Source organism: Odocoileus virginianus, chromosome 28 (genome assembly GCF_023699985.2).
Source record: "Odocoileus virginianus isolate 20LAN1187 ecotype Illinois chromosome 28, Ovbor_1.2, whole genome shotgun sequence".
In the NCBI taxonomy this organism is placed as follows: domain Eukaryota; kingdom Metazoa; phylum Chordata; class Mammalia; order Artiodactyla; family Cervidae; genus Odocoileus; species Odocoileus virginianus.
In genome coordinates this window covers 42,862,317-42,887,004 of record NC_069701.1, presented here as the reverse complement: position 1 = coordinate 42,887,004, position 24,688 = coordinate 42,862,317, and the positions used below count along the sequence as shown (strand labels likewise).

General features: G+C 65.6%; 1 protein-coding gene across 1 annotated transcript; it reads right to left on the bottom strand.

Annotated features, from left to right (window-relative positions):
- Positions 1-660: 660 nt before the first annotated feature.
- TRPM5 (transient receptor potential cation channel subfamily M member 5) lies at positions 661-22,833 on the bottom strand. Its single transcript, XM_070457848.1, has 26 exons — positions 22,815-22,833; positions 19,368-19,434; positions 18,955-19,081; positions 18,426-18,606; positions 17,359-17,525; positions 16,445-16,628; positions 14,762-14,826; positions 14,473-14,664; positions 14,130-14,232; positions 12,550-12,668; positions 11,927-12,250; positions 11,682-11,822; positions 11,399-11,522; positions 11,039-11,184; positions 8,139-8,251; positions 7,749-7,841; positions 7,397-7,655; positions 7,148-7,266; positions 6,851-6,983; positions 6,512-6,686; positions 3,289-3,442; positions 2,730-2,911; positions 2,455-2,587; positions 1,786-1,858; positions 1,427-1,493; positions 661-1,150 (listed from the first exon to the last, which is right to left on the bottom strand). Exons 3-26 carry the CDS (start codon positions 19,069-19,071, stop codon positions 1,044-1,046), a joined length of 3,471 nt encoding a protein of 1,156 aa, XP_070313949.1. The 5' UTR covers positions 19,072-19,081; positions 19,368-19,434; positions 22,815-22,833; the 3' UTR covers positions 661-1,043.
- Between the last annotated feature and the right edge of the window lie 1,855 nt (positions 22,834-24,688).

The window sequence follows — 24,688 nt, the reverse complement described above, 5'->3', positions numbered from 1 at the left end:
TTGGACTGAGGCTAGTCTCTCCTCGGCACCGAGCAAGAGGCTAAGACCCTAGCCCATCCCAGGGAGGAGTCGCAGCTGCTCGCGTGAGGGCTGGGGCCGGGGGGTGATGTAGTGGATCTGGGGAGAGCGGAGTGTGAGTGTGGGCGGGAAGCGGCTGCCGGTGGCTCGGCACGCTGGGCCGCCGCCGTGTGGGGATGACCGGTGTCGCCAGGACAGCCGATTGCTGTGCAGGGCACTGAGCCCGGTCCCCAGACGGTGTTGGGAGGCAGACGCGGCTCCCGTGACTGCTGTTAAGCCCCAGCCTGGCCCTGCTGCTGTGTCCCCTACCCCAGGGCTCCAGGTCCCCAGGGGAACAGGAGACTAGCCTGGCTGCCCACTCGCCTTGTGTGGGGTTCTCAGAAGGGCCTAGACCCCATCCCTTGTCACGTGCTTCACTAAATGGATGCCTCCCGGGGTCGCCTCTGCCTGGGACTGCAGCCCCAGGTGTGGGTGTGCTTTCCCGGCTCCATGGAACCAGTTTTCGGGGGTGGCGGTGGGTCCTCTTGGGGTGGTGACCTGCCACCACTACCCAGACGGGATGGCCCAGCACTCGCCATGTGCGCTGTCAGGCGTGGGAGCGGCATCCGACACACACACTGAACAGTCAGCCTGGGTCTTGAAGACAGAGGTTCCAACTCCAAGTGTTTCAGAAAAAGACCAGTCTCTTGGTGGGTGACACAGGTTGGGTGTAGACCCCAAGGCAGCTGCCCCCCAAAAGGAGGCCCCCCACAAGGCATTCAGTGAGGCCTGCTCTTTTGGCCCCAGCTTGTTGGTTCTGGATGGGGCTCGGGGGTCTGTCGGGGGGCCCGTGACACACACCGCTGCACTCCCAGGCCTGAGGAGGTGCTGGGCAGGACGAGGGTGGTACATCCCCTTGGGGGTGCTCAACTGGTGGGGGTGTGTGCTGGCATCTCCACGAGGCCCAGGATGAGCAGCCAACGGCCGTTCCCCCCAGGCCTGGGCCCCTGGGAGCGCGGGGCTCCATGTGCTGACGTCCAGGTGGCTCAGGGGTTGGAGGGTGACTGGCCAGCCTCTGGGCGCTCCCTGCTACCCAGGGCCCCTCCGTGGTCAGCAGAGGCTGGTGGGTTCCCGCTGCTGGAGTTCCGAGAGTCTGTGGGGGGGGGTAGGAAGGCCCCCTTACAGCTGCTGGGTGCCCAATGGGGCAGCCCCGGGGAGAGCTGGGGGTGGGCGGGGGAAGCAGCCAGTGGGGCCCGTGAACCGTGCCTCCCACAGAGGGCCCCAGCCAAGGGCCATCCAGGACCGGGGCTGTCTTCTCCCAGGACGGGTGGGAAGCAGAGGACGCAGCCCCAGGACTGCAGGCTGGCAGAGGGCTGCCCGTGCCCACCCGCCCCCCAAGCGCCCAGGGCACGGGGACCGTCACACTCACTCCAGTAGGCGCTGCCGCGGGCCAGCGAGTCGGCCACGGAGGAGAGGAGCGCTGCGCAGTAGCCGACCTGGAGGAGGGCAGGCTGGGGACTCTGGGGCCGAGCCTGCGTCCACCCCCCGCCCCGCCAGCCGGCTCCCCTCTGACCCTTTGGCGGCTGTCACTCGAGGACAGGGAGGAGGGGGCGGGGAGGGGTCTTCAGCACAGGGCACCCCAGGGAGCGGCAGGGTCTCCTCCTGGAGGAGCCCCAAAGGGGCACGAGTGCCGAAGCCCCAGGCCCTGCCCGCCCTGCCCCTGCCCTGACTGCATGCCCCCTGCCAGGCCCAGCCCAAGGAGAAGGGCGCCCTGGTCCGCCCACCTACCTGAGACTCCAGACGCTTGACGCGCCTCTCCTGTTCCCTCAGGCCCCCAAGGAGCTTGGCTACGACATCCACCCTGTGGCGGGAGCGGGCGGGCAGCAGGCTGCTGAAGGCCAATGCACCACATGGGGGGCCTTCCCACCTCCCTGCACTGATGCCCAGGCCCTTCGGGTGCGTTTGGGGGTCACTGAGCCTCTGTGGGCACCTGAGTTCAGGGTGCTCCGGCCCCTCGGGCATGGTGGGGGCGGGGGTCAGGGCTGTTCCCACCCGCAGGCAGGACCAGGCGCGTGGGTGTGAGGTTCGCCCCAGAACAGGAGGAGCCCCAGGAGTCCTGGCACCAACCCCCAAGTGTAGGGCAGGCCCGGCCCAGCAGAGCCCAGTCCAGGGTGAGAGGCTGCTCGTTAGAGCCGGGCCATGTCCCTACCCAGCCCAGACCCTGGGACATGAGCGGCCATGCCAGCCTTCAGGCAGCCTGTCACCCTGCAGAGATCTCCCAGCCCCCCGGGAGCTGGCTCTCCACCAGCTCCCCCAGCATCTCCCCTGCCTGGCACCCTGCGGGGCCGTGGCTGGCGCTGCAGGGAGGGCGCTGGCTCCGAGGGCAGCCCTACGGGCTCAGCGCCCTGAGCGGCCCGCCGCGCCGGCCCAGGCGGGCCAGGGAGGGCGCCCCCGCACCTGCGTGCCGCTTTCCGCAGCAGCTCCTCCTGGCTCTCCTTCCGGCGCTTCTCCAGCTCGCTCAAGAAGTTCTCCTTCTGCACCGCCTCCCAGGTGACCACCTTCTGGTCCAGAGGCTCTGGCAGGTCCCTCTCTGGGGAGGCCGGGCCGCCTCAGGGCAGGGCCGAGGCCTGGGAGCCCCCTGTGGGCAGGCCCTCCGGGCCGCCACCTGCTGCCCCCTGCCCCCACCCAGGCCCAGGGCCCCTCCATCCACGCGGTTCTGGCAGGAGCCTCACCCAGGCGCGCCTGCTTCTGCGGGGCCCCCCTCGGCAGGAGCCTCTTGAGCACCAGGCTCAGGTGGCTGAGGAGGATGAACGGGGGTGCTAGCGCGGGGCGCTGGTGGTACTCCACGATGAGGTGGAAGCGCTGGAACTTCCAGAAGGTGTCTGCGTTGCCCTGCACCACCTGGAATGTGTAGCTGCGGACAGCAGCGGGCAGGCGGGTGGCGTGGGCACGTGGCCCTGCTCCCCGCCCCGCCCCGCCCCCGGGGTTCCCCGCCACCCCTCTGCTACAGCCTGGCAGACCCAGGCACCTGCCCGCACACCCCTACTGGGCCTGCACCACCTGCTCAGTGCCCTGAGCTCCAGAGGGGAGACCTCCAGAGGGGAGCCCTCCAGAGGGGAGCCCTCCAGAGGGGAGCCCCAGCTCTGGAGTGACAGCCCATATCCAAGCCCCTCCTGGGGGCAGAGAGGTGACTGCCCCTGCAGTCTGGAGGCCTGGACAGGTCTGGGCCAGGGGGACCAGAACCAAGCCCCACCCCCCAGAGTGGACAGAGGCAGGGGGCAGGGTGGGCACCTGAACATGGCGATGAGCAGGTTCATGAGCAGCACGTTGGTGACCAGTAGGAAGGTGACCAGCAGGAGGATGACCACCCAGTTAGCGTAGAGGTTGGGGCAGGAGGGTGAGCCCTCCAGCAGCAGTGGGTGCAGGGAGCAGTTCACGCGGGCTTCTGTAAGGGGCCAGGCGCGTGGGGTTGGGGCCGGCCCAAGCGGCCAGCGCCCGTGGGCGTCAAGAGTTGTGTCCCCACGGTTGAGGCCACCCAGGGGGAGGGCCCGGGGAGGCAGCCAATTCCCGTGCTTTCCCGGGCATGGTCCGGGCTTCGGCACTCAGAGTCCGAGTCCTGGGACAACCAGGTCCTGGGTGGTCTGCCTGGCTGTGCCGGCCCCACTTCCCCTGGCCTCGCTGTGACGTCACAGCGGCCCACGGGCTCTGGAAGCAGAGCCCAGCCCGTGTCATCCCACCCCCACCCAAGGCTCCGCTCAAAGGCAGCATCGGGGGCGCTGGCCTCAGCGAGGGCGTGGGGGCTCTCCCGCAGGACTCCTCAGGCCTGTGGCTCACTGGCTGCCGCAGGAGTCTGAGCCGGGGCAGGTCTGCACTTTCCCAAAGCCTGCAGCAGCAGAACGCCCTTGACACGGGTTACTGCGGGCTGGAGGACGAGCCAGCTCCAAGAGCCGTCGGGGCGGGAGGGGCACGGGCAGTGAGCACCCACTCTGGGGCAGGCTGAGCTCCAGGCCCTGGATGGGGAATCTGGAGGGGCCGGCATCCCTGAGGGGCCCCAGGAGCCCTGCTCCAGCCCCTCCCCTGCCTGCCTCAGCCCCTGCAGGGCCAGCCTGGCCCCCACCTGCCCCAGGCGATGGGAGGGAGGTGCAGACGGAGGCCAGGGTAGGGGGCGCACGGGCGCAGGGGCCCCGGGGTGTGGGGCATCTCCCCGTCAGGAGGGCTTGAGGCTCCAGGTGGTGATCTCTGCAGGCCGTGCGTGTGTGTGTGTGTGTGTGTGTGTGTGCGTGTGTGTGTGCGCGTATGTGTGTGTGCGTGTGTGTGTGCGTGTGTGTGTGGACCTGGACACACATGCACGTAGGACTGTGTTTCTGTGGCTGCCCCCCGCTGTCTTCACGCTGTGCCTCAGCGCAGGGCACGGGGGTCTCTGTTTCCATGTGTGCCCGTGTTCCCATCTCTGGGCTCGCGTGTCAGGCTGGCAGGGCCTATTCCCCTGTGTGTGTCTCCCTCATAGGATAAGCCCCTCCTGAGTGAGGTACTTCGATGGGGCCTGGGGGCTCCGTGTGAGACCCCTCCCCAGCCGCCCCTGCCCTCCCAGCCTGCAGATCCGTTCTCGCCCTGGGCACCCTGAGTGGCCCAGAGGGCCTGCCCATCCGATGGAAGCAGCTCCATGGTGATGAGGCGCCTGCGTCTCCCCCGGGACTCTTAGAGGCACCGCCAGGCCCAGCTGGGAGATGGGTCGTCCTGGGGCCTCCTGGGGCCCAGATTGGGGGCTCTGCCCGGGACACTGGGACCCGGCTCCTGCGGCCCGTAAGTGAGCAAACTACCCTCTGCCTGCAGGGTGGTGGGCTCCCAGGGAGGGGCTGGCTGGGGGGTTCCACCCTGAGAGACAGGGAAGGGGAAGGACCCTCAGCGAACTGGCCCAGGCTGGCCCTGCCATGGTGGGGCTCAGCCTGGCAGCTACAGTGGCTTTTGAAACTGAACCCCTGGGAGTCTGCAGCCCTAGTCCGGCACCTCCCTGCCCCCGGGGACCCCGAACCATAACAGAGTGCCCTCGTACCATCGGTGTGCGGCCGTCGGGTTGGGAGGGACCCCACGCCTGCCCAGTGCTGGGCGCCCGCTTCTCCCCCCTCCTCCCGAGGGGCCCCCTGGGACTGGGGCAGTTGGAGGTCATGGCAGCGTCCCCCAGGCGGGGCCGCCCGGGGAGGACGGGCAGGGGCTCATTAAACTAATGGCCTGGAAAATGGTGCCCACGGGAGAGCACACACGAAGCCCCGTGCCGGGCGCGGGGGGGACTAAGAAAACAGCCCAGGAAATGAGCCTGCAAAACCCGCTAATTAGGAGGCAGCTCCCGTGACGGCGCAGCCCCTCAGCCCAGAGTCAGCCAGTCTCAGTCACGTCCTCGTCCCATGGACAAATATTTACCAGGTCACGGGCGCTGACCTGCCTCATCAGCGGCCGCAGACAGCCTCAGGGACTCTGCACCCATGATCGCCCCGTGACACCCGCCTGAGTGAGGACCCCCTGCCCCCGCTCTGCACCCCGGGAGTGCCCAGCACGGCTGGAGCCCTGGGCCCCCACACTGGCCCCCCTTGTTGGAGGGACTGGTTCCCCTTCTCCCCCTCAGTGAACCCCAGCCGTGCTGGGGCCCACGAAGGTGTTCCCTGTCCTGGGGCTCCCCGAGCACCCCCCTACCCCCCACTGCACTATCATGAGAAATTCTCGGAGGATTCTCTGGTGGCTGAGATGGTAAAGAGTCTGCCCTCAATGCAAGAGACCCGGGTTCAATCCCTGGGTCAGGAAGATCCCCTGGAGAAGGAAATGGCAACCCATTCCAGTATTCCTGCCTGGAAAATCCCATGGACAGAGGAGCCTGGCAGGCTACAGTCCATGGGGTCTGAAAGAATCAGACACGACTGAGCGACTTCACTTTCCACCAGCCCCCACCCACACCCCTATACAGGGGACCGCCCTGGAGACACCCTCTCAGGCAGGCCACACAAGCCAGGCAGGGTGTTGGGCTCACACATTGGGTGGGTCCCCAGAAGCTAGGGTGCCCTCAGGAGCAGCCTTCTAACCGAGGGCCTCCCCAGCAGACAGGCCACACGCATAATCGGCAGGGACATGCTGAGAGGAGGCCAGCTGTGGGGCCCAGACCAGGTGATGGCCGGGGTGAGGCCCTGCTGAGTGCCTGCCCACCCCACCCGCAAGGCCCCCACCCCCGCGGCCCTCTCTGCCCACAGCTCTGTCTCTGTCTCCTGCCCAGGGCCCGAGGTTGGGGCCTCCACAGCTGGCACCCGTCAGCCCGGACCTATCCCTCACCGGACATGACCTGGTGGGTGTGCTGGACTTCCCCACCGTCAGCCATCAGGCCGGGGTCTCCTGTGACCCCCAGAGGCCCCCTGAAGGACCAGGTGTCCATGGTCTTACAAAAGGACTATGCTGCTAAGGGTGTCTCGGTGCTGTGACTCCCCAGGGCGGGGCCCCATGCAGAGCCCCCCGGCCTGGGCTGAGTCCTGACCGTCGATCTCGTCCAGCGGGATCTGCCCGAAGATCTGCAGGTACGGCCGGTAGAGCACGCGGCGGAAGATCCACTCCAGGCGGCCGTCGTGCGGGTGCAGCAGCGCCTGCGTGGTCACGCCGTAGGCCACGAGCCACACGCTCAGGAAGAAGAGGAAGAAGAAGACGTCTTTCATCTCGGGGGGCGGGAGTGGGGAGGGAGGGAAGACACGTCAGCACCCGCTGGCCGGTGCAGGGAGGCGTGAGGGAGAAGGGTCAGCACCCGCCAGGCGGGGGCAGGGGGAGAGGCATGTCAGCTCCCGCCGGGTGGGGCCGGGCTCACGCCCCGGCCTGGGCTCACCATCCGCTCCACGATGATTATCTTGGGGCCCAGCTGCTTGTGGACGGCGAAGATGTGGATGAGCCGGAGCGTGAACACCATGAAGTCGAGGGCAAGCACCGTGCGGCCGGCCTCGAAGGCCCAGGGCAGCATCCTGGGGTGGGGAGGTCAGGCTGGATGGCCGCCGTGCCCAGAGAGGGCTGGGGCTTCCTCCAGGATGCACAGCACGGGCGCCAGACCCGGGCGGACCCATCCTGGAGGCAGTCCTGCCCAGCAGCCCCCCGGGGCTGCCCCCTGCCAGGCCTCGGGCCCCCAGACCTGCAGGTGACCCCGGCGATGAACAGGAAGATGGCCACCATGTCGCACTTGTTCCAGTTGTCCTCCACGTAGATCATGAACTTCTTCACCAGGCGCGTGTCCTCGTCTGTGAAGAAGCCCTGGCGGGGGGCAGGCGGCCCAGTGACAGCGGCCCGGGCTCCCCCTCGCGGGGCACAGCCTCTCCTGGGCCGGGCTGTGACCCGCAACCCCCTGGGCTCCGTCTGCAGCCGGGCCGGGCCCCCCACTGACCTGCCGGATCTCCTCCAGCACCAGCGTGAAGACCCAGAAGTAGAGGGTGACCTCAGACCCCGATGGCCCCTGGGGAGGGGGCCGGAAGTCCACCAGCAGGACGTAGGTGAACAGGAAGAGGAAGGCAAAGTACATGACCACGTTCCCGAGGAACACGGTGACGGGCGCCCCCCAGAACTTCCGCCAGCGTGTTAGCAGGAAGGCGGCTCTCCGGCCTCGGTCACCTTCACCCCTCAGCGCCTCAGCCAGCTCCTCCGCCCTGCGCCCGAAGGAGGCCATGGGCAGTGGTGAGACGGGCACCCGGGGTCCCGAACTCGCCCATGCCCACCATTGCCCCTCCGCAGGCTCTCACCCGCTGCCCAGGCCGCAGAGCAGGCTCTTCTCTGTGTCCAGACTGTCCAGCTCCTGCAGGTCCTCTGGGCCTGTCCTTAGGGGGGCCTCCTCGCTGCGAGCACACGAGCCCCTCAGGGACCGGGGGAGGGCACCCGAGGCTCCCGCTCGGCCCCGAGCCCCCGGCCAGCAGGTGCACTGCAGAGGGATGAGGGGTGGGGGGCGCGCAGGGGCCACGCGGATCTGCGGTGGGGAGGGGGGGCGCGCACAGGGGCCACACGGATCTGCAGTGGGGGGAGGCTGGGGGTGTGCCACCACCGGCAACAGTGAAGCTGCACTCCACCCCCTCCCCCCTCCCCTCCCCCCAGCCTGGCACAGCTCTGGCAAGCGGCTGCTATCTGTGCTGACCGACCTAAAGGTGATGAGGTTGGTGTAGATGAGGGCCGGGCAGAAGAAGGCGCACAGCAGCCGCAGGATGGGGGTGCCCGAGGCCATGTCCCCCCACCAGATCTTGGTCAGGAAGGCCTGAAACAAAGGCGTGGCTGTTGCCCCCCCCGACCCCCTCCACACCTTTGCTGCAGTGCCCGCCGCAGCAGGCCTGCCCTCAGGGTTCAGCGGAGGCATCAGTCCCCCCAGTCTGGAGCCCCCAGGGCCTCCCTCCTGGGGGAGAAGGAGCTCCTTCCATGGAGGGAGGCTAGGCTCCGGGTTAGCATTCCTGCCGAGACCAGAGGCGGAGAACTAACACCCAAAAAAGATGTCCCCTTCATCATAGGGAACTGGAATGCAAAAGTAGGAAGTCAAGAGACACCTGGAATAACAGGCAAATTTGGCCTTGGAGTACAAAACGAAGCAGGCTAACAGAGTTTTGCCAAGAGAACGCACTGGTCATAGCAAACACCCTTTTCCAACAAAAGAGAAGGCTCTACACATGGACATCATCAGATGGTCAATACCCAAATCAGATTGATTATATTCTTTGCAGCCAAAGATGGAGAAGCTCTATACAGTCAGCAAAAACAAGACTGGGAGCTAATTTTGGCTCCGATCATGAACTTCTTATTGCCAAATTCACACTTAAATTGAAGAAAGTAGGGGAAACCACTAGATCATTCAGGTATGACCTAAATCAAATCCTTTATGATTATACAGTGGGAGTGACAAATAGATTCAAGGGATTAGACCTGACAGAGTGCCTGAAGAACTATGGACAGAGGTTTGTGACATTGTACAGAAGGCAGTGATCAAGACCATCCACAAGAAAAAGAAATGCAAAAAAGCAAAATGGCTGTCTGAGAAAGCTTTACAAATACTGAGAAAAGAAGAGAAGCGAAAGACAAAGGAGAAAAGGAAAGATATACCCATCTGAATGCAGAGTTCCAAAGAATAGCAAGGAGAGATAAGAAAGCCTTCCTCAGTGATCAATGCAAAGAAATAGAGGAAAACAATAGAGTGGGAAAGACTAGAGATCTCTTCAAGAAAATTAGAGATATCACGGGAACATTTCATGCAAAGATGAGCACAATAAAGGACAGAAATGGTATGGACCTAACAGAAGCAGAAGATATTAAGAAGAGGTGGCAAGGATACACAGAAGAACTATACCAAAAAGATCTTCATGACTCAGATAACCACAATGGTATGATCACTCACCTAGAGCCAGACATCCTGAAGTTCAAAGTCAAGAGGGCTTTAGGAAGCATCACTACGAACAAAGCTAGTGGAGATGATGGAATTCCAGCGGAACTATTTCAAATCCTAAAAGATGATGCTGTGAAAGTGCTGCACTCAATATGCAGCAACTCTGGATAACTCAGCAGTGGCCACAGGACTGGAAAAGATCAGTTTTCATTCCAATCCCAAAAAAAGGCAATGCTAAAGAATGTTCAAACTACTGCACAATGGCACTCATCCCACATGCTAGCAAAGTAATGCTCAAAATTCTCCAAGCCAGGCTTCAACAGTATGTGAACTGAGAATTTCCAAATGTTCAAGCTGGATTTAGAAAAGGCAGAGGAACTGGAGATCAAATTGTCAACAACCGCTGGATCATCAAAAAAGCAAGAGAATTCCAGAAAAATATCTACTTCTGCTTTATTGATTACGCCAAAGCCTTTGACTGTGTGGATCACAACAAACTGTGGAAAATTCTTCAAGAGATGGGAATACCAGACTACCTGACCTGTGTCCTGAGAAATCTGTATGCAGGTCAAGAAGCAAGTTAGATCGGGACATGTAACAACAGACTGTTTCCAAATAGGAAAAGGAGTACGTCAAGGCTGTATATTGTCACCCTGCTTATTTAACTTATATGCAGAGTGCTTCATGAGGAACACTGGGCTGGATGAAGCACAAGCTGGAGTCAAGATTGCCAGGAGAAATATCAATAACCTCAGATATGCAGATGACACCATTATGGCAGAAAGTGAAGAAGAACTAAAGAGCCTCTTGATGAAAGTGAAAGAGGAGAGTGAAAAAGGTGGCTTAAAACTCAACATTCAGAAAACTAAGATCATGGCATCTGGTCCCTTCACTTCATGACAAGTAGATGGGAAAACAGTGGAAACATTGACAGACTTTACTTTTTGGGCTCCCAAATCACTGCAGATGGTGACTGCAGCCATGAAATTGGAAGAAAAGCTATGACTAACCTAGACAGCATATTAAAAAGCAGAGACATTACTTTACCAACAAAGGTCCATCTAGTCAAGGCTATGGATTTTCCAGTAGTCATGTATGGATGTGAGAGTTGGACTATAAAGAAAGCTGAGTGCTGAAGGATTGATGCTTTTGAACTGTGGTGTTGGAGAAGACTCTTGAGAGTCCCTTGGACTGCAAGGAGATCCAACCAGTCTCTCCTAAAGGAAATCAGTCCTGAATGTCACTGGAAGGGCTGATACTAAAGCTGAAACTCCAATAGTTTGGCCATCTGATGTGAAGAACTGACTCATTGGAAAAGACTCTGATGCTGGGAAAGATTGAAGATGGGAGGAGAAGGGGCAACAGAGGATGAGATGGTTGGATGGCAACACTGATTTGATGGATGGGAGTTTGAGCATGGTTCGCGAGTTGGTGATGGACAGGGAAGAGGAGTGCTGCCATGCGTGGGGTCGCAGAGTCAGACACAGCTGAGCGACTGAACTGGACTTGGGGCTAGTGGGGAGAGCGGCCAGCAGAGGGGGTCAGGTGGGCGGCTTCCAGGAATGGAGCTCCCCAACCCCAGTGGCCTGGAGGCGGGTGGGGGAGCACCTGAGGGAGCTGGCTGGGGCACCTGCTGTCTGCCCAGGCTTTGCCCACAGCACGCCCAGGGCTCACCTGCACCCCGTCGTGGGCAAAGAAGGCCTTGGTGTCGGCTTCGGTGGCCAGGTGCAGGCAGGTGGTTCTGCTCCAGCAGCGGTTCCGACGCACCAGCAGGGCGAAGGCGCGCTCCTCGCTGTGGCGGTAACACTGGGAGAAGAGGTCTGCGGGGCGGCCGCTGCCGTGACACCCAGGCCCGCCCGCCGGGCTCCCCCCCGCAGCTTGCACCCGCCCGCGCCCACCTCCCCGGGGCTGTGAGATGTGCCCGTCTGCACCCGGCCTCCCCGTCGGGAGTGGGAGCCTCCCTCTGCCCGCGTGTCCACGCCGGGAGCACCCGCCGCCCAGTCCCGCCCAGCGCCGGCTCCCCGCCGTGCTCACCCAGGGCCAGCTGCTCGTACTTGGCCCCCCGCAGCGTGCGGCCCACCTCGGCCTCTGTCTCCAGGTGGGACATCTCTTTGAGGATCTTGCAGGCAACCAGAGCGGCAGCCACCCCCTCCTGGCCCTGGGAGACCCGGCCTGAGTGTGCAGCCACCTCCCAGCGCCCACAGGCCTCTCCCAGTGTCCTCCCAGCCCTGCCTAGGACCCCCCAGGACCCTCCGGTGTCCTCCCAGCTTCCCCCCTCCCCTCCCCCGACCCCCAGGCCCCCTCCTGGCATCCACACCATGGCCCAGAAGTAGGTGGCCATCTCGTGGCGGTTCTGCAGCACCGCCCACAGGAACAGGTCTCTCCAGGGGTCCTCGCTCCTCTGGTTCAAGTCCAGCAGCCCCTTCTGGCCCAGGGTCCGCCGGGCCGGGCCCCGCTCCTGGAGGGCAGGTGTGTCAGCCTGCGGCCACAGCCCCACCCGCCCCCTCCCCACTCTCCGCGCCCCCCCCCCCCCGCCCCCCGCACTCCGCCCCCCGCACTCACCGCCTGGTAGAGCCCACGGCAGGCGTCGTGCAGGAAATCCTTGAGCACCCGTGAGACCTCGTGCAGGGAGAAGGCGGGCAGCCCGGCGGGCGGCTCCCGGGCCTGCTGGGCGCCCAGCCCGGCCAGCGTCAGCCGGCCTTCCTCGTGCTTGCGCTGCAGCAGGTCGAAGAGCAGGCTCTTGGGGGCCACGGAGCGGTAGAGCTGCTGCAGCCGCCCGTAGGTCAGGAAGTCCGCCACGTCCGCGCCGTTGTCCACGAAGAGGCGCACGAACTCGGGCTTGTTGCTCACCAGCGCGTCCATCATCACCTCCTCCAGGTCGCGGGACTGGGGCGCCGGGTGGAGGGTGAGCAGGAACCCATGGGGAAGGGGGCCCGCGGGAGGGGCGTGGGGACCCTCAGCAAGCCGCCCAGCTCCCGGGTGCCCTGCCCTGCCTGTTGCTCTGCACCGAGGCGGCCGCGCCCGCTGATGTTTAGCCCCTCCTGCCTGGGATGCCCGCCACTGAGGCCCAACGGGAGGTGCCCTGGCCTCCCCGGCTCCCCTGGTGACAGGCCTGCCCTGGACACCAGCTGCCCCCGGCCCCTCGTCAGGGTGCCCGCCCGGCGCTGGCCAGAGCCTGGTGCCACCTTCCACTCCACGTCCCCGTTGAAGATCTCGCTCTTGGCGATGTCCACGCGGTCCCAGGCCACGGCCAACTTCAGTTCGTCCAGGTAGTCCTGTGCCTCCTGGCTGTGGCTCTTGCAGGCTGCGGGCGGGGAGGGTGGAGTGGCTGAGGGGGAACCCAGGTGCTGGCAGAGCCAGTGGGCACAGGGCCCCTCGAGGTGGGTCTCCTAAATGTACGTCCACGGACGTGATGTCCTGGTTCTCTCCACACCCTCTGAGTACCTGCAGGAGCCACAAGACATCCACACCTCCAGGAGCCACCGCTGGGAGCTCCAGGACCCCAAGGGGACTCCAGGGCTGGGTGGAATAGTGGGGAGTGGGTGGGTGACTGTCTGGAGGAGTCTTCCCTTCCTCAAGGCTGCCCCCTGCCCCAAAGTTGCTCCCTGTGTGGGCCTATGTCCCCTGCCAGCGGTCAGCCTCTCCGCAGGTGTTTATCTTCAATGAGAAGCAAAGTGAGTGACAGCCAGGACGTGGAGACCAGCCGACTGTCCATCCACAGAGCGACAGAGAAAGCGCGGACCGTCACTGTCCTAAAGGGACGGGCGCCCAGTACCGGCCACAGTGTACCGGACGACCGCCCAAAGCAGCATGCCCAGAGCAAGACTCCAAAGGCCTCAGGGCGTGTGGTCCCATGTCTGCCCAAAGCAGCATGCCCAGAGCAAGACTCCAAAGGCCTCAGGGCGTCTGGTCCCATGACCGCCCAAAGCAGCATGCCCAGAGCAAGACTCCAAAGGCCTCAGGGCGTCTGGTCCCATGTCCAGGGAATGCCCCCAGCGGGCGGATTCAGACACGGCAGGCTCGTGGTCGCCAGAGACTGGGGGAGGCCGGGGTCTAGTGGGTCTTCTGGGTGGTGGACATGCTCGGGACTTAGTAGTAGCAGTGGACCACCTTGTGAAAGCACTAAAACCCCGGAGTTTACTGAGCACCTTAGCTTTCTAAGGACTTCCCTGGTGGTCCAGAGGTTAAGCATCTCCCCACCAATGCAGGGGAACACAGGGTCACTCCCTGCTCCAGGAGGATCCCCGTGCCCCGGCGCAGCTAAGCCCACACAGCACAGCCACTGAGGCCCGGGCGCCTGGAGCCCCTGCGCCCCGACAAGAGGGGCCTCCGCGGTGAGAGCCCGCACACCGCAGCCAGAGCAAGGCCTGAGTCCGCAACAGAGACCAAGCTCAGCTAAAACTAAGTACATAAAAGTTAGGAATGAATAATTAAACAGTTAAAAAATTTGTGATAAAATATATCTAACGTAAAACTTGCCAAAGACAGAACATCTCGTGGATTTGCGTGTCATCATTGTACGGAGGCCCCGGAAGGTTCTGTGTTCCTTCTGTTTGGTCACACGTGCTGCCGCTGTGTACACACGGCTGTTCACACGCTCAAACACTCGCACACGCCGTCACACACACTCACACTCACAGCAGAGCACAGCCGCCCCAAGAGCAGGCCCCGGAGGCCGAGACCCCGGGGTGGGGGCCGCCCCTCGCCGGGCTGGCTGACCACCCTCCCCTGCCCAGCGCCCTCTGCGGGCACGGCCGGGCCTCACCTTTTACCAGCGCCTTGAGGATGACCGTGTCCAGCTCCTCGGAGCCCTCCTGCTCGAAATCGTGCACGGTGAGCAGGTGTGGGTGGGACATGATGGTCTGTAGCTGGGACCCCAGGACAAAGGCCCGGAGGTGACCCCGCGGGCAGGGCAGGTGGTGTGTGACCCCACGGCCCCCAGCCAGAATGCCAGCCCGCCAGGCCCAGGGCATCCCCACCCCTCGAGGGCCTGAAGCGGGGGCCAGCCCGGGGGCTTTGCAGCCAGAGAGGCCGGGCATGGACACGCAGTCCAGGGGCTGGGGTCTAGGGCGGGGCCAGCACGCGGCCCTCCCTCTGGCAGCTCATACCAGCTTGGTCCAGCGCACGATGTCCTCCCAGGAGAAGTGCTCGCTGGGGAACTTCTCCCTAAACTGCTTCTCTGCCACCTGGGGCGCCAGGAGGTGGGGCTGGTTCACGAGGGCAGCGAGCACATCGGCGACGCCCCCTGAGCCCGCCAGGATCAGCCATGGGGTGGCGTGCTCCACGGCCCTGGAAATCCTCTGAGGTGGGCACAATGGACCAGGTCAGTGCCAGGTGCGATCTCGGCCCTGGCTGGGGGGCCCCGAGGGAGGCCCCCTCCTGCCGCGCCTGCCCTACCTCCAGGGTGCTGGGGTCCCCGTTGACCAGCAGACAGAGGACAGGGATCTCGATGCTGCTGGTTCCTGTGGACGGATGGAGCACAGTGTCCACCCAGGTGCCCGGGTGAGCAGAGGGCCTGGGACCCTCCTGTGGGGTCACCCCCCAGGGCCTCAGACCACCACCCGATGGCGTTTTCTGGGCAAACTCCAGGCAAGAGGCTTTTTCTCCAGAGGTGGGCTCCCAGCTGCCCAGTCACCCGGGACAGGGATGCCAGGCCCACTCCCCACTGTCCAGTGTGGCCACCTCGTGGCTGTTTAAACATCAAGTTGAACATCGGATCCCTGGCCGCACCAGCCACGTTTGAAAGGCGGGCCCGTCTCCTCGGCCAGGGCAGAAAGCTCCACTGACCACTTGCCAGGCCATCCGAGGGCCCTGGAGCACCTCAATGTGGTGAAGGAGAGGTGCAGTTGGGCTACTTCCCCTCAAAAAATAGACGTGAGACTTCTGAATGTGCAGCCGCAGGAGCCCGGACCTGCCAGATGGGCTGTGAGGGGAAAGCTTGGCAAACTGCCGGGACGGCCCCAAGAATGGTCCCCTGTAACTCCCGAGGCATCTGCGGAGCGGGAAGGATACTGGGCAGAGGGCGTGTGAGCCTCCCAGCTTCAGCAGCCCAGGCCAGCCCTGCATCCTCAAGGTGAGGGTTAAACATGGCTTAGGTTGCGTTCTCATTAAACAGTGCTAAGTTGGCAGACACACACACACTGCTTATAAATATTGCCAGTGATCACATGTATATTATTTGTACATGTTAGTTGTAAATACACGGGCTTTAGCAAATCCTGCTTTTAGGATTTAGACCCGCCCTGGCCACGCTGGAGGCCGCGCCTCAGGCAGCACTGCCCCCTGCTGGCAGCGAACCTTGGGCGGTGTAGGGAGATGGGCCTCTGGAAATGAACAAATCTCACTTTCTTTGCAGAGCCTGGAGCCCCCAGCCAGAGCCTCCGGTCGGGTGGGGTGGGGTGGGGCGGCACTGGAAACGGACCTGCAACCACTCTGCTGCCCAGTGGGAATGTTACCGCCTGGCAGAGACTCCCCAAAGTCATGTTCCCCATCACCCTGGCCAGCAGCCCCCTCACCCAGGACCCCCCAGTGGCCCAGGTCTCAACGCTCTGGCGAGTTTGCTGCCTTCAGCCTGGAATGCCCGTCCCAACCCAAGCTGGCAGTCCTTCAGCCCTGCCCACCCCTGCACCCCCCCACCATGGTGTTCCCGGCAGCCCCCTCCCCCCGCGGGCAGCCCCCTCCCCCGAGGCAGCCCCCTCCCCCCCCCGGGCAGCCCCCTCCCCCCGGGTAGCCCCCTCCCCCGAGGGCAGCCCCCCTCCCCCGCAGGCAGCCCCCTCCCCCGCGGCAGCCCCCTCCCCCCGGGCAGACCCCTCCCCCGAGGGCAGCCCCCCACCCCCACGGCAGCCCCCTCCCCCCGGGCAGACCCCTCCCCCGAGGGCAGCCCCCCACCCCCACGGCAGCCCCCTCCCCCCGGGCAGACCCCTCCCCCCAAGGGCAGACCACTCCCCCGAGGGCAGGCCCCCACCCCCACGGCAGCCCCCTCCCCCTGGGCAGCCCCCTCCCCCCGGGCAGCCCCCCACCCCCACGGCAGCCCCCCTCCCCCCCACACCCCCGAGCATCCTCACCCCCGAGCATCCTCACCCCCGTAGCCTGTCCTCTGCTCCGAGATGTACTTCTCCAGCAGCAGCCGCAGTTCCGCAGGCTCGTCGCCCTTCCCGGGGGCCTCCGGCTCCACCAGGATGAAGTGGGAGTGGTTGTTGTCCAGGGGGCTGAGGGGGCCCTGGCTGCCTCCGTCGTCCAAGGGGTACTGCACGGGGCCGTCACCCTAGGCACACACAGCGTGAGGCCCAGGTGTGGCCCGCACCCCCAGATGGCGGGAGAGCCGCCGCCGCTGCTGCAGGGGGCGCCCAGGGAGGGTACCCTCGAGACGGAGCCCGCATGCTGGGGGTGGGGGCTCCACTCACACGGCTGCCTGGCCTTCTGGGGGCCTGCCTGAGACCCTCCTCCGGGGGCAGGGCGGGGGACACCAGCCCCGAGTCACACGAGTTTGTGGGGCGGTGGCCAAGCCGGTCGTTTGGGCACCAGTCTGGGTGGGGTGCTCGGAAACCAGGTGCCCACTCCAGGCCCTTGCTGGCTGGGAGCCTGGCAGCCCCCTCCCAACTTGGGTCCTGGGAGATGCTGCCTCCTGCTGGCCGCTCGCTGGGCAGGAGACCCCCCCTGGCTCCCCTCCCTTCCCTACCTGCCCCTTCCTGCCCCCAACACCCCACCCCACCCCTGGCTCTGGAGTCACGTCACTGTCACGGCCTTTAGAGCAGCCTCGCTCCCTCCCAGGCCTGTGAGCTCGCTCCCCCCACCTCGAGGGTAGGGCTGGTCTGCCCACTGCTGGCCTGGCAGGTGGGGGCTCAGTCACAGACGGTGTAGTGCGGTCAGCCTGCAAGATGGCCCTGGTGGCCTCTGTCAGGCGTGCCCTGCAGCCCCGAGGCGGCCGATCTCTGGGGGCCTCCCTGCCCCGCCACCGTGCCCCATGGCCTGAGCGCCCAGAGCCCAGCGCCCACCTGGGCATGGTCCAGGAGCCGGCGGTGCAGCACACGGCCCAACGAGGCGATGCCAATGGCCACCACGCGGGCCTTGGTGGATGTGCTGGCCAAGGAGTGGTCACGCACGGCCTGCCCGACGTAGCGGGCGAGGCCCACTCGGAGCGCACTGGTCAGGATCCAGGCTCCTGCAGGCACAGGGGTCCCTGAGCACGGCGGCCTTCCCAGGTGCTCTCCAGGACCAAGGTCAGGGTTAGGACTAGAGGCAGGCCCCTGCTGCCCTCTGGACAGAGACTCTGACCCCGGCCTGTGCTCGCCCAGAACCCAGGACGTCCTTCCAGAGCACAGAGCCCTCAGCCCGACCGTCAGCAGCGCCTTCGTCTCTCCTACAGTCGTTTCTGGGCTGGGAGAGGGTGGACACCCCCCTCCCTGACTGGGCCATCTGAAGGCCCAGCCCCTGAAATCAAAGCCCAGGAGTTTAATTCTGACCCCAGTGACTGGCGGGCCAGGGTGCTGTCCCGGGAGATGGGGTGAAGGAGGCCCAGCGTGGACAGCAGGTTGTAGAGGTTTCACCCTTCCCTGGGGTGTCCCGCTGAGGCCTGTTGGCCTCACACATGGCTGGGATCTCTTGGAGGAGGCTCTGAGCCCGGGGACCTTCAGCCCCTCGGCCGTGTCCCCCAGAGGAGCTCCCACCACCCTGCAGCGCCGCGGAGGGAGGGTGACTGTGGGGACGGCAGCTGAGGGCCAGCACGGGGCCTCTCAGGTATTCTGACCCACCTGCTCTCTGACCCCCTGCACCCTGAGCCACCTGCGCCCTGACCCCCTGCACCCTGACCCCCTGCACCCTGACCCCCTGTGCCCTGACCTCCTGCACCCTGACCCACTTGCTCCCTGACCTGCGTCCTGACCCCCTGCACCCTGACCCCCTGCACCCTGACCCACTTGCTCCCTGACCTGCGTCCTGACCCCCTGCACCCTGACCCACTTGCTCCCTGACCCCCTGCGCCCTGACCCCCTGCTCCCTGACCCCTTGCTCCCTGACCTGCGTCCTGACCCCCTGCACCCTGACCCCCTGCACCCTGACCCACCTGTGCTCTGAGCCGCCTTCACCAGCCCCTTGCGCAGCACATCCCGCAGCCACGGCTTCAACGCGAAGGGTCGCTCCTCGCCCACTAGTGACACCACCAGGTTGGGGGCCGGCAGGTGCCACTCGGCCAGCAGCAGATCAAAAAGCACAGACGGGGCCACGCCGCTGGGCACCCTCACGAACTGCAGGGTGGGATCAGGGGTGCAGGCGAGGGGGCGCTAGGCACAGGGGTGGGCTGGGCTCCAGAGGGTGGGGGCAGGGTCACAGTTGGAGGCCAGAGCTCCCCAGGCCATCTGGGCCTGCTGGGTAACCTGTGAGCGGCCAAGGATGGCTGGAGGCGGGGCCTGACCTGCCGTGTGTTGGGGTGGGAGGCAGGGGCCAGAGAGGGCTACCAGCTCCAGAATTCTGTCCTCCTGGGGGCTCCAAACAGACCCCTTAAGGGAGAGCGGCCTGGAGATGGGAGTCGGGGCCCGGGGTCCAGGGAGCCCAGGGGTTGGTGCCGGCCAGTGCCCAGGTGGGGCAGCTCTCACCTTGCCTCGCTTCTTCCCGGACACTCCGAAGACGATCTCACCCCGGCCCAGGCTCGGCCCCTGTGTGTCTCCAGCACCCCCGGGGCTGCCAGGACGGGTGCCCCTGGCGTCCTGCATGGGGTCCTCTCTGCAGGGACAGAGCCCACCCTGAGGGCACCAGGGGTCAGCCCCACCCCACTTCCTGCTGGAGGCCCAGCCGCCTTCGCAGGGAAGCCCGGGTGCAGGTGGAAAGAGGAGGCACCTGCCCCAGTGCCCTTCCCTGCAGTCCTCCAACCCTGAGCCTGACCGCCTGTAGCCCCTCGGTCTCGGCCTGCCTCCCGCCTGCATTGCCCTCCTCAAGCTTCCAAAGCCCCCGGCCCCAAGACGGGTGGAAGCTTCTCCTGGCCCCCTCCCCACCCCATGCTCCTACTCACTCTCCCCCAGCGCCACGAGCCAGCTGCGTCCGTTGCCACTTCTGCCGAGGCTTTGGCAGGGGGTGTCCTGGAAAGCCCGAAAGGCAGTGGAAGTCTGGCAGCCTGCCCCATACCCCCCATGGCAGAGCCCTGTCAACCCAGGACAGGCATGGGACCCTGGGCACCAGGTGCCCGGAGGAGAGGGGGTGGCAGGCAAGCAGGTGCACGAAGCTCAGGTGAGGAGAGACAGGGCCTCCTCCTTAACCCCCTGCCCTTCCCACCTCCCAGAGACCTGCCCACTGAGTCCTCACTCCAACCCAGCACTGCCCACGTGCCCGGAGGGGTCCCAGGAATGGCCCGAGGGACAGGACCTGGGTCCCATCAGCCTGCCTGATGGCAAACGCCCCCACACCTCCTGGACCCACTGCAGACCAGCCACCCAGCTCCCACCCCCTGGCCATGGCCTGCACGGCCCCCCGCAACCTGCTGTCTCCGGCGGCCTCCTCTGCAGACCCAGTGGGGAGAGCGTGCCCACCCTGCCCCTGCACCCCTGTGTTCACAGAAGGAGCAGAGCCGATGGGACCCCAGGTCCCGGCAGACCCGACAGGCCCTGCCCTGCCGGATCCACCCTGGGAAGCTCTGGCTCCGCGCCTGCCCCGTCCACCGCTGTCCCCTGGGAGGTGCCCTGGGCAGGGCCCAGCCAGGATGGGCCCTTTGTGAAAGGAGAGCAACTCCCTCGGTTCTCAGGGCCAGACCAGCCCTTTGATTCTTAGAGAGGGGCCACCTGTGCACACAGGCAGGGCTGGCGGGTGTGGGCAGGGCCCCTGTAGGTCGCCACGGGCCCACCACCGTGTCCCCAGAAGTGACGCATCCCCCAAAGTGACGCGTCCACGCCCTCGCTCCTGGGGCCTGTGAACACGCTTGTTGTGGAAGTAAGCCCTTTGCGGATGTGATCAGGGAGAGGGAGGTCATCAGGATGGGCCCTGATCCACTGACCAAGGTGGCCTTGGAAGGAGGGGAAGAAGCCGAGTGAGGATGCACACAGAGGCTGGAGGGATGTGGCCAAGGCCGGGGACGCCGGGGCCCAGGGAAGAGCAGGAAGGACGCTCCCCTGGCCCTGCTGTGGGGTTCCGGCCTCCTGAGCAGAGACGCCTTCCCCATGTCCTCTGCCCCCTCTGCGGGACTTTGTCACGGCTGCCAGGGCACACCTACAGCCCGCGTTGTTCCCCCACACCCAGGCCCTGTCCCCACACACAGCCTCCTGGACTAAAGATCGTTAATCACCGGCTTGGAAAGGCCGTATTCAAATTCCCCCCATCCCGGCCCTGGGAGAGGGTGGGGGACGATTTGCATCTGACCCCCCACCCCACCTGTGCTGGGCCCACCTTGCTGGGACACACGCAGGGTGTGGGGGGACCTGCATGCGACCACAGAGCTGGGCTGGGCGGCGAGGGGGGCTCAGCCTGGCCGGGGCTGGGGCACCCCTCGGCCCTGCCGCCCTGGGGGTCATAACTGCTGCAGAGCCCCAGGGCGCCCTAACGAATGACCCCCGCCTGGGCGTCTTAAAGCGACAGGAGGCTCTGGAGGCCAGAAGCCCCAAATCAAGGTGCACAGGGCCCCGCTCTCTCTGCAGGGTCTAGGGCAGGGTCCTCACCCCGTCCAGCTCTGGGGGCTCCGGCGTCCCTCCAGTCTCTGCCTCCACCTCCCTGTCTCCTTGTAAGGACAGCGGTCATTGCCCCAGGGGCCGCCCCAATCCCTGTGACCTCACCATCAGTCCTGCTTCTGCAAAGACCCTCTTTCCAAGCATCCTGAGATTCAGGGTGGATGTGAATTCGGGGGGATGCTCTTCAACCACAGAGTGTAGGTAGTAACATGGGGAGCCTTCCCGGGAACAGAGCAGGGCCTGTGGGGATGGCCTCCCTCCCCACTGCTGGACGCGCCCCGGCCCAGTGTGGACGCTCCCTGGCCCAGTGTGGACGCGCCCCGGCCCAGTGTGGACGCTCCCTGGCCCAGTGTGGACGCTCCCCGGCCCAGTGTGGACGTGCCCCGGCCCAGTGTGGACGCGCCCTGGTCCGGTGTGGACACGCCCTGGCCGTGTGGATGCATCTTGGCCCAGTGTGGATGCGCCCCGGCCCAGTGTGGACACGTCCCGGCCCAGTGTGGACGCTCCCCGGCCCAGTGTGGACGCGCCCCGGCCCAGTGTGGACGCGCCCTGGTCCGGTGTGGACACGCCCTGGCCGTGTGGACACATCCTGGCCCAGTGTGGACGTGCCCTGGCCATGTGGATGCATCCCCGCTGTGTGGACGCTCCCCGGCCCAGTGTGGACACGCCCTGGCCCGGTGTGGACGTGCCCCGGCCTGACATGTGTGGGGGCCTGGGCAGCACTGGGGTGCTCACAGTCTGTGAGCCCCAGGCTTGCTCCGCCAGAGACGGGGGGCCTGGGGCTGGCCTCTGTCTCAGGAGAGGTGCTGTGGTGCTCTCCCCCACAGCCCACATCAGCCTTTCCTCGCTGATAGGCAGGTGGTCCTAAGCCCCAGTTTTGCCTTCCCTGGGGTCACCACCTGACCCCTCACCCACACCCTTCACCCCCGACCCCGAAGGCTGGGCCCTGGCCTCTGGCTTTCCAGCCCGGCGGCCAAGGGGCGGCGGGTCCTGTGCCAAGGGCTGGGGGGTCACTGAGCATGGTGGGGGTGGCCCCGAGCACGGGGGTGGGGGGGACGCCGAGCGCTGGGGGTGGGAGGGGCACCAGGCAAATGGGGCTGTGGAGCGGGAAGGATATGCAAACAGCAGATTTGCATGAGCAGGTGTCCGGGGCTCAATGCCCCTGTTCCTGGAGGGGGCGGGGAAGTCCGGGCACCCAGGGGTCCTGTGTCATCCCCGCTGGAATCCCACCCCCTACCCCTGACAGGCAGAACAGAATGGAGGGAAGCTCTTCAACTCCAGCAGTGAAGGCGCTGGGGCTCGTGCTCGGGGCGGGCAGAGGGGCAGACAGCCAGCCCTGGTCAGGGGGTCACTGAAAGCTACCCCAGTGCTGTGGACCTGGGCAGCCAGGCCCTGGGGGTCCCAGGCGGCCCCTCCCAGGGCCGTGTCACCAGGGCCAGCCCCTCACTGCTCAGGCCTGCCCCTCCCTCCTGAGATGGGAGGACACGGTGACCAGGAGCGGTGCCCAGGGGTCCCACGCTCTGTAGCCAGCAGTCAGCCCCCAACCCAGACAGGCTCTGGCTGGGAGCATTGGCTCCCTGCATCCGGCCCCCAGGGCCCTGGGGCTGCACATCCTGGCCAGACCCTCTCCAGGCTCCTTTCCAGACCCCCCGCCTCACCCACTGAGGGACTGTCCGTCTGCACCCCCAGGAAGGCGGGACTCATTCCAGGGTCCAGGGGAGAAACCGAGGCACAGGGCAGGAAGTGACCAGGGGACAGGGCGCCCCCTCCTCCCCGCCCCCGGGGGCTGGTGGCCGGGCTCCTACCTGCCTGCCTTCTCCCTGAGGCCCGTAGTGTGACTGCCGGCCAAGGGGCGGGTGGAGGGGCCCACAGCCCGCCCGCCCCTCCCCGCCCACCACGCCTGGCACCCGGGCAGCCAATGCCGTGAGCAGAGCTGGGCACCACCTGACCTCAGCCTGGCCCGGCCCACAGGCCCTCTCTGGGCAAGCCATCGGGCACAAGGGCCAGCCGTCCGTCTCCGGTGGGCCCAGGGACCCCTTGGGCAGCACCAGTCTCCCGTGGGGATGGCAGCGTCGCCCCTCCCGTGTTTCTGCTTCCTCCTTGGCCTTGCCCGTCTCTCCAGCAGGTGGGAGTGGCTGATCCCAGGGGGTACAGCCCAGCTGGCCCTGGAGGAGGCAGAGACTGTCCCCTCCCTTCCTGGGTCCCACCAAGCGGAGAGGAGTCGGCCCCCAGGACTGCTGCCCTGGAGGGGTGGGCAGGCTGCCGTCAGCGAGCAGGCTTCGCGCAGACACTGTCCCTCTGCTGAGGAGCAGCACGGGGCCCTGGTTCACGCCCTGCAGACCCTTCTGTCTCTCTAACTCCAGGTCTTGGCTTCTCTGGAAAATGGGGATCCGAGCAGCTCGGCTTCTGGGCGTTTGCAGTAACACACGAAAGCAGGTGACAGATCTGTGCGCCCCTTCCCCAGAGACCCCAGGGCCCCCTCCGGGGTCCTCTCCTCCTCTGAACTCGGGGCTGGGTGGGAGGCCCAGTCCAGGCCCCGCTCTGGGATCCCTGGCAGCCTCGCTGGTCGGGCCCATCAGCCACCAGAGGGCACCCCGAGACCGCAGGCTGAGTTGGGGCTGGTGGACGAGGCCTGGCCGGCAGAGGCCGCTGTGTTTCTGGGCACGAGAGACTGTTGGGGCTGGGAGCGGCCATAGCGTGGCCTGGAGCCCCACCACAACCCCCGGGGAGGGGAGGGGCCGCCTGAGATCCCTCAGGAAAGACTAGATTCCAGGAAAGTGGGGCTCTGGGACCCGACTCCACAAGCCCTTGGGGCCTGAGACTCTGAGGACCAGATTCTGGGGGGAAAGTGCTGACCTGGGAGTTCCCGGGCAGAGGGCCAGACCCAGCCCTGGCAAGGGGGTGGGACTGGGTCACACACCCCTGCTGGCCTGCGGCCCGACCCCCCCCCCCCGGGGGTCTTGCCAGTGTCCTGCCCGGGTGATGTGGAGGGTGAGGGGGCTCCCCAGACCCTCCGAGCCTGCGGGGCAGGAGGCACGTGGTGCTTCCCCTCCCCCCACCCTCCGCTCCAGTCCCTTTCCGGCCACGCCCACCCTAGTACCAGGCTGCTCTCCTCCCTGCCTGCAGGTCGCCACGGCTCCCTATTACCCCAGCAACGACACCCGGCCCTGAGCCCACCGTCCTGGCCTGCCCGCGGCCCACCGCTCCAGCCAGCAGGCCCGCTCCTCGCGCCCTTGCCCAGCCTCAGAGGCCCCCTGCTGTCTCCCCGTCTGCCTCGCCTGACAGACCCAGCACCAGCTCCCAGCCCTCTGTCCATGGGATGGTGGGTCCCTCTCCAAAGCAGACTGACCACAGAGACGCACTTGTCTCCTGCCCCCTGCTGAGGCCTGGGAGAGAGGGACACTGCCCCCCTGCCCCGGACAGGGGCAGCCCCGGCCCCTGTGTGCTGCTGCCGCGCAGGGCTGGATTTGCAGGAAGACTCAGCCACCTCTGCTCCTAGTCTCCTGGGACAAAAGCCACAATGCAGAGAGGGGCCCAGCGGGCCCCGCGTCTCCCCGTCAGCCTGGGGTCCTCCCTTGGGTCTGCAGGAGGTCCGGGCTCAGGCCCTTGGACAGGAGGGACCCTGCCCTGCTCCTTCGTGGGGATGCTGCCTCTGGTCACTCCAGGTTGGAGACAGCAG